The sequence below is a fragment of the Ambystoma mexicanum genome, chromosome 12 (assembly GCF_040938575.1).
Source record: "Ambystoma mexicanum isolate Mex_15411 chromosome 12, UKY_AmexF1_1, whole genome shotgun sequence".
In the NCBI taxonomy this organism is placed as follows: Eukaryota; Metazoa; Chordata; class Amphibia; order Caudata; family Ambystomatidae; genus Ambystoma; species Ambystoma mexicanum.
In genome coordinates this window covers 403514040-403526331 of record NC_090936.1, presented here as the reverse complement: position 1 = coordinate 403526331, position 12292 = coordinate 403514040, and the positions used below count along the sequence as shown (strand labels likewise).

The window sequence follows — 12292 nt, the reverse complement described above, 5'->3', positions numbered from 1 at the left end:
TGCCATTAAATCCCTATTGCCTCAAGCATGACACTGAATCTTTTGGCCTCAAATGGTGTAGTGGATCCATCAAATATTTAGGACTTCGTTTTGCCCCTACAATTCAAGAAACCATCAAACTCAATACTAAAACACTATTGGACACCCTGAAAGACCTTACATCCAAATGGTCCCCTCTTTACCTCTCCTGGTGGGGGCGGTTGGATACTATCAAAATGATGCTGTCCCCTATTGTACTATACTATCTTCAGCTCCTTTCCGTTCCACTATCCCTTTCCTTTTTCAAATCTATATATTCCATACTACTAAATTTTCTTTGGGGAATAGGAAAAAGCAGAAGAATTGCGCTAACTAAACTCAAAGCACCTTATGAAATGGGTGGTGTTAAATTCCCTGACTTTAAGCTATACCACTCTGCATTTCTCATAAAACAATCTCGCCAATGGTTCACAGATCCTGAATCTGCAGATATCCCTATATGGTGTACAATAGAGAAACATATTGTTCATCCACACGATATTACTGACCATATATACATATTTAAGAATTCTCCTAAGAACATTTCAGAACCTATTAAAGCATCCGTTTCAGCGCTACAATCCTTTCTCTTCCCCCATACTAAAAATCCCAATAAACATCTATCCCCTTTACTATGGCATAATAAAAATATTGTCATAAATAAAAAGATCCTCAATCGTAAAGCATGGATTGGAAAGGGAATTAGATTCATCCAACACATTATAGATGGTCCTTCTATTCTCTCCTTCCAACAATTATCTACCTTATTCAACATACCCAAGACTGACTTTCAGTTTTACAATAAATTAATCAACTCCTGCCTTGATGCACTAAATCATTTCTCCTATGAGATTCTTTCCCCAGACGCCCTTAGACTACTACAGCTAACCATGACAGGTGAGGTCAGAGCCTCAAAAATATATAATATGCTAACCTCAACATTTAATATTTGTCCTATTCGTCTCAAATGGGAATTTGACTTAGGATATAAGTTTGAGGACCACATATGGCACCGCCTGTTTTCTAAAATCAAACAAGTATCAGTCTCAGCTAACATTACACAACACTACTATTTCTTTATACATAGAGCATTCATTACTCCGGATAAATTAGCGAAGACTAACCCGAATCACGACGCTAAATGTTGGTCATGTGGCCTTTCTCCTGCCACTTATATGCATATGTTCTTTGAATGTTCATATATTGTCAAATTCTGGTACGATATCTGGAAATGTATTCAGCGCATCTTCTCTGTATATGTTCCATTTTCTCCTTTAAGTATATTCTTAGGAAGCGTAGCCATCACAATGCAAATTCCACCGGACTCTGCTAGATTATACGACCTACTCATATGCATAGCATTAAAATGTATTACTGCAAACTGGAAAGACTTTCGATCGCTCTCTACCAGAGCATGGTGGAACGCTTTATGTCAAACTCACAAATTGGAAATGTGCATGGCAAAAAATCTCAATACAATCCCTAAATACAACGCTAAATGGCACTATTTCACATGTTATCTCAACTGTTTCAATGCAACTGCTCATGGCTCCTGAATATACACTCTCATGCTTACGTTACTAATTGAATGATTATACTTATATAAAAACGCTTGTTTTTAATTATCAATGTAAGAGAAGAATCAGCTTTATGCAATAAATCTGTTATACCCATTTTCCCCCCCCTCCACCTCGCTCCCTTCTGTATATAGTATGACAGCTGTCTGTAACCCTGTCTTGTCTCCCCATCTCTCTACTCATACCTCCATATCAATTACTCATTACAGATATGTATTATATTAATCCAGGTTTAATCAGCACTTACTACAATTGCGTACTCCATTCTTGTTCAATTTAATGCATCTAATTTTAAATATCTTCCATACGGTTATACCATTTCTTGCTGAAAACTATTATCTCTGTTCATTCTCTATGTTTACCAGATATACTCAAAGTCTGTAATGTACTAACATATGTAATAATATCTGTATCTTGAATAATAAAAAAAAAAAAAAATATGAAATAAAAAAAAAAAAAAAAACCTATCTTAATGAAAACAGAAAAAAAAAAAAAAAGAAAGCCTATGCAGGTTCTGCCATTTAGTGCCGGAAAAAGATAAACCGCAATTAGACGTTTTAAGACACTCTTGCTTGGGCCAGTTGAAGGTCTTGTATTCTGGCCAACTAAATGATCTTGTTTGGCAACACTGCTTGGGTGTTCAAAGTACGCGAGAGGGATTGGCTCTCTCCAGATTCAGTAAGAGCAACTTAGCTAATGATTCTATGATTTTATTATGCTAGCATGCTGAGATTATGCGGGAGATCTGGGTGCGTATTACTTCCATTATTTTACTATTTTGTGTCCTCTGTTTGCATATTCTGGTTAATTTACGTATATTTTGCCTGTACATTGTGTCTTATGTTTTCTCAATTGGTTTTGATGTTTTTTTTGTTCTTTGACTATCAGTTATTGTTGTTTTTTTTTAAAGTGTAAATAACTTTTGTAAAGGTTTGATAAAACCATATACAAATTTTAAAAAAAGAGAAACTCATCCAAGTACCAAGATCACAATATGGTGGAGGAGCCCAAGAAGGGAAGTGAACAACAAGTGATAAGAGAAATATTTAAACAACCCAGATGGGGAACTGACGTACTGGGGATTGAAACCCTGGGAAGAAGAGAAAGAACCCTATATGTGCAAAGTTGAATTGTGTGAGAAGGAAAAGCCTAAACATATAACGAGAAAGGAAAGATGGGCTCACAATTGAAGAGGATAGAAGAAACCTAAGTCCCCGAAAGAATACAATTGACAAAGTCTAAAAGTAAATAGAAGTAAAGCTACTTTGCAAAAGCGTAAACAGAAAGATTGTTAAGAACGTGAATGTGATACCATGAAGTGGTGAAATGATTGTAGGGAAAACTACTACAGAGAGGGACCATAGAAAGGTCAAGAACTAAACGTTGTCTTGAAGGACTCCAAAATCTTATAAGAAAGACTGTCAAAATGGACTATACTAAGAAATATATAGTATAACAATGAACTTGGATAAAGAGAAGACCAAGGGACGAAGAGACATTCCCTTGACCTATTTATTTTTACTTTAGTTATATTCAGTGGTAGGGTCAGAAAAGGTTGGCTTGGATTGAGGACAGAGTTACTTTGGACTTCCTGACATCTGCTGAGCACCTTAGTTTCTTTAGGCAGGTAGGGTATTTCCTTTAGTCATATGGAGAAATAGGCCTCATTATTTTAGTTTAATAAAGGGAGCATACATTTGTCCTCAAAGTGTCCGAATCCTTCTGACAACCAGAGAGGGGATTTTTCTTGCATTTTACTATATTATTTGCAGTTTTATTGTTTTAGTAAAAGTATATTTTTATAGAACCTTGATTGGACATTCTTTTATTTTGAAATGTTTGTACTAGTGTTGTCTGGGTTGCTACTGTTGTCAGGTCACACGCCTTCTGTATAAATAGCCTGCCCTTGGCCTGCGCTACCAAAAGAGGCGAAGGAGGTCTACCTGTCGGACTGTGCCTGTTTCATCTTTATGACTGGGATCACTGCTGGTGTGATAGTAGTGTGGGTCTGTGTAGGCTGTTTAGCCACTTCTCATCCCTGTACTCCGGTAGAGCAGTGGCCATTTCATCACAATGTGATTGATGCCCTTCATTAATGGAATAGACGAAATAAACAATAATGTCCAATGATTAAGAAACATCCATTTCATTCTAGTCTTCCAGTGATTGATGAGAAAAATGAGAAAATAACCATGACAAGAATCCAATGATGAATTCAGATAGTATTGGTTGTAGGAAATATAACACACTAGCTGCAGATGAGTATGGATAAAGTGCTATGCTTTTTCTGGGAAATAAGAAAGGAAAGTGAAATAAAGTCACAGTGTTTGTTACAGATTGTTTGTGATCTATTTGCAGGGGGATCCTGGCTGACAGATATGCCAAAACCACTGGTTATAACGAAGTTGCCGATTTGAACAATCTCATCATCCTTTATCCTCAAGCCAAAAAAACATTGACGAATCCCAATGGTTGCTGGGACTGGTAATGTAACTTCGTGCATTAGCAAACGCATTGGCTGCGTTAGACAATCAGCGAGTTTGAAGCACAGGCTTTATCAGCATAATAATGCGCGATCTCAATGTCACTTGGCCAAGTAAGATCGTTGTCTTGTACTCCCTTGTTCCCCCCTTGCCTCGTCGCGCCTTGAAACACTTGTGTATAGGCGCGCTATAAATAAAATATATCATATCATATCAAGCCTGTATTTTGAGTTGCCTGTTAGCCGCTCTCATCTTCTGAGTTGTACCATCATCCTCTTTCGCTGTCCCTCTGCTGCCCCCATGCTTTACCCTCCTCCCCATCACCATACACCGGGTAAAAACATGCATTAATTGTACCTGGGGCAGGATTACAAAAACTGTGCACTGGTGCGAGTGCAACTTTGCACAGTGTTAGCCCCATAGGGCAACCTTTGCCCTAGAGCAAAAACCTATTCTTTCAATGCATTTTTGCAACAGTGCAATCTTTGCGCTAGTGCTAATACAGAACTGTGGGCCTCATTCTGACATTGTCAGTGTTCTGGCGGTAGAGCTGCCAGGATACTGATAAATGTAGTTACAGTTTCTGGCACAATGCGATTACCGATGCCATAGTGACAGTGTAAATCCCCATTCAGGGAGTCCCATAGGACTCCATGAGGGGATTTGCTGATTGCCGGTAATTAGGGCTTTTTTTGTCAGTATGGCGCCTTGCTTACTTCCAGCTTTTAGCTGGAGGTAACCCAGTTGCCCCACTGGCAACCCGTAGTAGGCCGGTCTGGTAAAGCATACATGCCAAGATTTTGCAGCAGCTGGGAGGGAGATTCTCTCCGAGCAATCGGGAGAGTGGAATTCCCCCATTAGAATGCATTGGGGTTAGAATTATTTTAGGAGGGAGGCAGTAAAAAACAGCAACATTTTTGCTAATAAAATCGGGACTCTCCCGCCTAAATCGGTAGGGTTGGCAGGTATGGTAAAGTGCCGTTATCCATGAATACAATACCGGCAGTTTTTTACTAGACTGGCTGACTCAGAATGAGGCCCAGTATTAGCGCTTGTGTATACTTTACCATGGTCCAAAAATACATTGAAAGAATAGGTTTTGGCAAAATGTACGTAGTGCTAATACCGTGGAAAGTTAAACTTGCCAACAGTACAACGTTTTTGTAATCCGGCCCCTGAAGTGCTGCCACATTTTCTGCTGCCTGGCCACATATCTTTTTCTCTGAGCGTGTCATGGAATCAGAAAAGGTTATGTTACCCACTTCGGAACGAGCTCTTATTTCCGATAACCTCGCAAACATTTTGTTTTGCCCTTTTTTTTCCTTTTTTAGGGAATAGATTGGCGCACTTTCTGGAAGTGTATTGTTTGTGTGCTGCCGCAGCCTGGTTATTGTTCATTTTTCTTATTTTTGAATGTGTTGATGATGTGCTTGGACGTTGCTGCCCCCTACCAGTCGAATGTGACCGCTGCTGGCCCACTGCGTTTTTTAAACAAATACATAAATTGTGTGAAAATTAGCATGTCCACACTAAGCTAGAATTGTGAATATTAGCATGTCCACACCTATCTAGAATTGTGATTATTAGCATGTCCACACTTAGCCAGAATTGTGAATATTAGCATGTACACACTTAGATAGAATTGTGAATATTGGCATGTCCACACCTAGCTAGAATTGTGATTATTAGCATGTCCACACTTAGCCAGAATTGTGATTATTAGCATGTCCACACTTAGCCAGAATTGTGAATATTGGCATGTGCACACTGTAATAACGTAGTTCCCCACACATGTAAGATGTTTGAATATCTTTATTCTTCAGACCCGAACGCCATACATCCTCTCCTCCCAGCTCCTACCCTTCTCACCAACCGCCACCCGGAACCTTCATCCCTCAACGTTCCACACATTAGAACTTTAGGAAAGGGCTCGCGGAAGCGCGAGCAATTACTACACATCTCCCCCCGTAAACCTCACAATGAATATTCATTAAATATGAACATAGATTTAAGGAAATTGAAAAGTAATAACGAAACAGTAATATGCAGAAAAGACATATCTATATGGAATATTGAGAATTATTTACATTCAAGATTAATCATCTGCAAATTCTAAAACAAAATCCTTGTACCTCGCTGGAATCTGCTTTATTCGGGTTGGGCGATTATTCACCTCGTTGGAGGATTCTGCTAAATTAGAATTCCCACACAGTCTCCTTCCTTGTGAAACCAAACCCGCATTATCTGACACAAGCACTGAAGGCTCCTCTACAACCCTTGTCACCTCACCAGTCAAACCCAGAGCACCTTCTTCAGAATCACACTCAGCATATCCATCCTCTCCTTTATCACCATGTCCCTTTTCTAATGGTGCAATATCATCACTTTCCGAGGCAGACCCCTCCATACCTCCATGCTCCACCCGAGTAGCCTGCACATGAACTGTCTCAGTCCTATCACTCTGTAGGGGAACCACACTCTCAGACGCACATTCTGGACCAATTCCAACTGTATCACCACCTCCCTCACAACACTGGTCCTTAGTATCCGCCATCTTTCCCTTAATCAGGACCACCCTCCTCAAACTCCATCTGGTACCATCTTGTAGTTTAACATATCCATGACCTACTTTGGTCACAACACATGGCTTCATAAATTTGGACAAACCTTTGGCTACAATTCTTGGATTTTTCACCACTACAAGATCACCAACCTTTACACGCAGGGGTTTCTTTTTGGCAAGCTGAGATTCCCTGAAACGGGATTGTTTAACACGCACCTTGTCAAGAACTTCCTGCATGTTGATGCAACTTTGTACACCACCCCCAAGAGCGGCCACCCGGAGTTTAGATCCTGGTTTTCTACCTCTCATTAATTCGAATGGAGACACCCCGGTAAATGATGAAGGGGTAACCCTGTAAGCCTTTAGAGCTTCAGTCACAACACTGCACCACGGCAGACCATTCGCAAGTGCCAACTGAACCGCCCCTTTCACAAACCGGTTCATCCGTTCAACTAATCCATTGGCCTCAGGATTGTACAAAGCCACCCTATGGTGACGTATTCCTAGTTTTGAGAGGAACTCTTGCATGGCAACTGATACAAATTGGGGGCCATTATCGGTTACTACTCCAGCAGGAACCCCTTCCCTGTCAAACACTGCTGACAAGAAGTCAATCACCTTTTCAGTGGTGACAGAGGACAGGGCCGTGGCCTCCACCCACCTAGATGTATAGTCAACTAACACTACAAAATACTTGAAGCTTCCACCCAAAGTATCCATTGGACCCATAATGTCTATGGCCACCTTCGACCACACGTCTTGCGGCACTTCCACAGGCTGTACAGGTTGGGGCGACGTTGTCCTACTCTTATCACTGACTGAACAAGCCACACAATCCTTGACTACTTTCTCAACCTCCTCATCCATCTTGGGCCACCAATACCCTTCTCTTAGCCTTCTCTTCGTCATAGATCTACCGATGTGCCCTTCATGAGCCAACTCCACCAACTTGGCCTTAAGAGATTCAGGTGGTATTAACCTGGTACCCCTGGCAATGCCCCACGGACCCTCAGACAGCTCAGACCATACTTGTCCGAAGGACTTGTCCAATCCATCCATGCCAGCACCGGTAGTGAGAGCAGTCTTGATGTTGTTCAATACGGGTCCATAGCACACTCTCTACCCCATTCTTGCTCATTGACAGCCGGAAACACCTTGGCCACCAATACACATTCATCACTCGTCACATCCTGTTTTGAATTTTCCACATATACATCTTGACGGGGAAAACGAGAGAGACCATCTGCAACCATATTTTTAGTGCCAGGTAAATACTCCACCTTAAAATTATATTCACTCATGTCTGCCATCCATCGCATCACTCTAGATGATGCCTGGAATAAACCCTTAGATGTCAAAACATGCACTAGGGGTTTATGATCGGTGCGTATGGTGTATTCTACTCCCCACAAAAATGTTCTAAAATGTTTGGATGCCCAGATAGCTGCCAAGGCCTCCCTCTCTATTACAGCATATCTACGTTCTGTCTCACTGAGAACCCTAGACGCAAAAGCAATGGGGCGGTACGATCCATCAAAACACTGTTCAAGAACCGCCCCTACACCATACTCACTAGCATCCACTGTCAAAACTGTCTTCCTAGATGGAGAAAATGAAGCTAACGATGGAGCCTGGTCCACTTGAGCCTTCAAGTCTTCAAATTCACGTTGGCACAACTCCGACCACTCAAAATGTACACCCTTTTTGAGCAATGCTCTCATGGCCACTGTCTTGTCTGAGTACGTGGGAATAAACCTACTATAATATTCAGCCAAACCCAAAAATGACCGTAATTGGTCTTTACTGGTGGGTGAAGATACCTCACATAACGCCTTCACTAATTCAGCCTTGGGATGTATCCCCTTGGCATCCAACGTGTGTCCCAAATAAGTCACACTTTCCACCCCTATCTTACACTTACTCAATTTGACCGTCAGACCACTCTTCTCTAGAATGCCCAAAACTCGTAGAATCCTCTCATTGTGTTCCTCACGTGATCTGCCCCACACCAAGATATCGTCCTGGAAATACTCCACACCATCCACTTCACAAAACAACTTTTGCATCACCCGCTGAAAAACAGCGGAGGCGGATGCCAATCCAAATGGCATACGCCGGAAACGGAAAGCTCCAAATGGCGTAATGAACGAAGTAAGAGGTCGTGATTCGATGTGTAAATCCACCTGGTGATAGGCAGATGACAAATCTAAGGTGGAAAAACAAGATGCCCCTCCCACAAGTGAAAGCATTTCATGTATATTTGGTAAGGGATGCCTGTCTATCCAGATGTTCGAATTTAAATCTCTTAGATCAACACACATTCTCATACCTCCATCGGATTTGCGTGCTAATACAACCGGGGCTAACCATTCTGAAGATTCTACCTCCTCTATTACTCCAGTTTCCATCAGCTTTTTAAGTTCTGCCTGGAGACTTTCACGTGCCATGATGGGTACACGCCTAACTCTGTGTACAACGGGAACAGCACTCCTCTTGAGCACGATCTTGTGCGAAAACCCTCGCAATTTGCCCAGGGCGGAGGAGAAAACTGACGGAAATTTCTTTTGGAGAGTATCAGCTGTCAACGCACTTCCTTCACGCAAACCGCCTTCCCTTCCCTTGCTCACACACAAAACAGGGACAGCTTTGCCAGGGCGAATCTCCATTTCCAGGGCAGCCTGCTCATCCCACCCAATAACCGGATCACCCTTATAAGCTACATACAGTTTTCCTCTGGTTTTCCGGCCATGAAATTCAATATCAACCCACTCATATCCCAATACTTTAATCGGAACACGGCCATAAGCACAAGGATTAATATCAGACGTCTTAAGACTAGACACCTCCTTATGGAACTTAGATTTATACATCTCAGGGGAAATCATAGTGTAAGGAGAACCCGTGTCAACCAACACACTGAGGGGAACTCCATTCACATTAAGGGTAGCCCACGCACTTTTTTTCGACGATCCCACACTCAACAGCGCACCTTCCTTTGGAAGCACATCCACCTTAACATCAGGACTAACATAACCTACAACCGTTACGTTGCTATCGTCTTCATCAGGGTCCACCATCCGCACCACTTCCTTCTGTGGGATAGCCTTACACATGCGGGCAAAATGCCCTCTTCCCTTGCATTTCCTGCACACAACAGCAGAAGCAGGACATTCCCTAGCACCAGCAACATGGCCCCTCCAACCACATTTCTTGCAGAAATCTCTGCAATTTGGCGTTACTCTTTGATCCTTGTCCCTGGCGCGATTTTCTTCATTTTTGCGAGGCTGAACCATGTGCACAATGTCTGTCCTTTCCGTCACTTCCTTGACGCTCTTCCTTGACTCTTCTAGGGCGCGAGCTATTTCTATTACTTTCTCCAACGGAGGATCCTTCTCTGTCCATAACCTCTCCCTAACTTTTGAGTCACTCGTCCTCATCATGATCTGGTCACGAATGTATTCTTCCGCTATGCCCGTGAACTTACACGTAGAAATGAGGGTGCGCAGTGCCGTCACATATGAATCAATGTTCTCGCCAAGACCTTGTGCCCTTGAAAAGAAATGATATCTCTCAAGCACAATGTTAGCTCTTTTGCCAAAACGTGTCTCAAGCTTTTTAAGAGCAGTCTCAAATGCCAAAATCACTGCCTGCCCTCCTTCTCCCTCTCCTTCACCTGACGACAAAGCTAAAACATCCTGGCCTGGAAGGTGCCTGAACACCCTCAAACCCTCCGTACCAAGGCAATTGAGTAGAGTCGCTTCCTTGTCATCATCAGACATCCTGGAACCACCTGACGCTCTCAGGTATACCTTGAAAGTGTCCACCCAAAGCTCCCATGCAATGGGGGGCTCCCCCGGATTGGGGAGGAAGGCTGGAGGAGGACGAGCATTGCTGTGCTGTATGCTCACTGGAAGCGACATAGCCACTGACAGAGGTCAATGCTATACACAATTGAATTCTCTGCGCACTTCTGTGAATAACAATGTTCTTAAGTACCTTGTTCAACACGGCGGACTAGCAAGATGAATACTCCACCTTTGCACATGCACAATATTGTCACAGGCAGGCTCCAGTCACTTCCCTCCTCTATATTTTGCAGAAATAGAGGTGCAGTACCTTTAATGTCGGCACACAAGGAGTTAACTTTCCTCTCCTTGCAGTTCCAGTAATGTAGACACACCCACCAATAAACGGAAGCCTTCCGTCAACCTCCCATGTGCTGGGCTTAGCCGAACAACAATACTTTCACGGGCAGGCTCCAGTCATTTCCCTCTATATTTTGCAGAAATAGAGGTGCAGTGCCTTTAATGTCGGCACACAAGGAGTTAACTTTCCTCTCCTTGCCGTTCCAGTAACGTAGACACACCCACCAATAAACAAGAAGCTTTCCGTCAACCTCCTATGTGGTGGGCGGAGCCGAACCACCGGGCATCCGTGTATACAATGCGTCTTCTCATCTACGAAGAGCGCCGGACTGCGCCCCCTCCCAGGGTCCTCCTCTCACCTGTGCCTTTCTCGAGCAACTTTGTGCACCTCACGGCACAGCCGCACCCTGCCGCAAGCCGCGCTCGACCTCTTCCGGGAGCGCGGCTCGGCAGGCTTTTCTGCTGTGACAGCGGCCGCTCAGCCGTGACACGGCTGTACTCCTTGCCGTGTGCAGCGCTCGACCTCCTCCGGGAGCGCGGCTCGGCCGGCTGCCGAAGGCAAGATAGCGCTGGACCAGCTGACTCTATTGACGCCGGGGCCGCGCTCGACCACGTCCGGGAGCGCAGCCCGGAAATCAGCTGAGGTACCAGAGGATATGTACGGCTGGCAAGGCGCGTGGGTCGGGTCTGAAGATCCTCGTCGCCAGTGTAATAACGTAGTTCCCCACACATGTAAGATGTTTGAATATCTTTATTCTTCAGACCCGAACGCCATACATCCTCTCCTCCCAGCTCCTACCCTTCTCACCAACCGCCACCCGGAACCTTCATCCCTCAACGTTCCACACATTAGAACTTTAGGAAAGGGCTCGCGGAAGCGCGAGCAATTACTACACACACCTAGCTAGAATTGTGAATATTAGCATGTCCACACCTAGCTAGAATTGTGAATATTAGCATGTCCACACTTAGAATTATGAACATTGGACTGCGTCGCGTCTAGATAGAGTTGTGAATGCTAGCATGTCCACAGTTGGATAGAATTGTGAATATTGGCATGTCCACACCTAGCTAGAATTGTGAATATTAGCATGTCCACACTTAGATAGAATTATGAACATGGGACTGCGTCACGTCTGGATAGAGTTGTGAATGCTAGCATGTCCACCATTGGATAGAATTGTGAATATTGGCATGTCCACACCTAGCTAGAATTGTGAATATTAGCATGTCCACACTTAGATAGAATTATGAACATGGGACTGCGTCACGTCTGGATAGAGTTGTGAATGCAAGCATGTCCACTATTGGATAGAATTGTGAATATTGGCATGTCCACACCTAGCTAGAATTGTGAATATTAGCATGTCCACACTTGGATAGCATCGTAAATATTAGCATGTCCACACTTAGATAGATTTGTGAATATTATTAGCATGTCCACACCTAGCTAGAATTGTGAATATTAGCATGTCCACACCTAGCTAGAACTATGAATATTAGCAT

At 43.3% G+C, this 12292-nt stretch overlaps 1 protein-coding gene across 3 annotated transcripts in view; it reads left to right on the top strand.

The window, feature by feature from the left end:
* Positions 1–12292, top strand: part of LOC138512972 (poly(3-hydroxybutyrate) depolymerase-like) — a 481140-nt gene that overhangs the window by 356879 nt on the left and 111969 nt on the right. For all 3 annotated transcript variants that reach the window (XM_069627698.1, XM_069627699.1, XM_069627697.1), the window contains one exon: positions 3954–4079. In XM_069627698.1, the coding sequence (XP_069483799.1) occupies positions 3954–4079 (126 nt within the window). The remainder of the gene's footprint in view (positions 1–3953; positions 4080–12292) is intronic.